Source organism: Phalaenopsis equestris, unplaced genomic scaffold (assembly GCF_001263595.1).
Source record: "Phalaenopsis equestris unplaced genomic scaffold, ASM126359v1 Scaffold189606, whole genome shotgun sequence".
Lineage (NCBI taxonomy): Eukaryota > Viridiplantae > Streptophyta > Magnoliopsida > Asparagales > Orchidaceae > Phalaenopsis > Phalaenopsis equestris.
In genome coordinates, this window is record NW_018209555.1 from 1 (window position 1) to 795 (window position 795).

At 48.6% G+C, this 795-nt stretch overlaps 1 protein-coding gene across 1 annotated transcript; it reads left to right on the top strand.

Moving 5' to 3' along the window:
• Positions 1–8: 8 nt before the first annotated feature.
• On the top strand, positions 9–754 carry LOC110034527 (14-3-3-like protein F; the record flags this gene model as incomplete). The annotated part of the gene is given in 2 exon segments (XM_020738780.1): positions 9–491; positions 632–754. Coding segments are annotated over 2 exon segments (606 nt in total), but the record flags the coding sequence as incomplete, so codon positions are not given.
• Between the last annotated feature and the right edge of the window lie 41 nt (positions 755–795).

The window sequence follows — 795 nt, forward strand, 5'->3', positions numbered from 1 at the left end:
TGGCAGAATTGGCAGAATCGGTGGATGATATCCTCTACTTGGTGCAGCTCGCAGAGCAATCTGAAAGATATGACGACATGGTGGAGTTCATGGAGAAGGTCACGGAGGCAGCGGAGGCAGAACAAGAGGATCTCACCGCCGATGAGCGAAATCTCCTCTCCTTAGCCTACAAATGCGTGATCGGACCCCGCCGGGCCGCGTGGAGGACCGTCTCGTTGGCCGAGCTGAAGGAGGAGAGTCGCGGGAATGCGGATCGCGTCAATGCGATCAAGGAATACAGAGCTAAGATTGAATCGGAGCTAACCACGATCTGCGGCGGAATCCTCAATCAGCTCGAATCTCGCCTCATCCCCTTGGCAGTAACCGATGAATCTAAGGTGTTTTACCACAAATTGAAGGGCGATTACTACCGATATCTCGCCGAGTTCAAAACCGAATCTGATCGTAAGGATGCCGCCGACAAAACGCTTGAAGCCTACCAATCTGCTATGGTCCAACTCCCCTTTCGATCTCCTTTCTTACTTGCACATTATTTCTAGGTTTTTCGATTCCGATCTGGAGCGACTCTTAAGAGAAGCTGAGATCCATCTTTTTCAAGAATTTATTTCTTTATGAGCAAATTGATCTGCAGGACATTGCTGTGGAACGGCTTTCGCCGCATAGCATCCTTCGTTTGGGACTTGCTTTGAATTTTTCCGTGTTCTACTTTGAGATATTGAATTATCCCCGTGAGGCTTGCACTCTTGCGAAGAGGGTGAGTTTTTACGTGTCTAACAGCTATACTCTCTTACATTT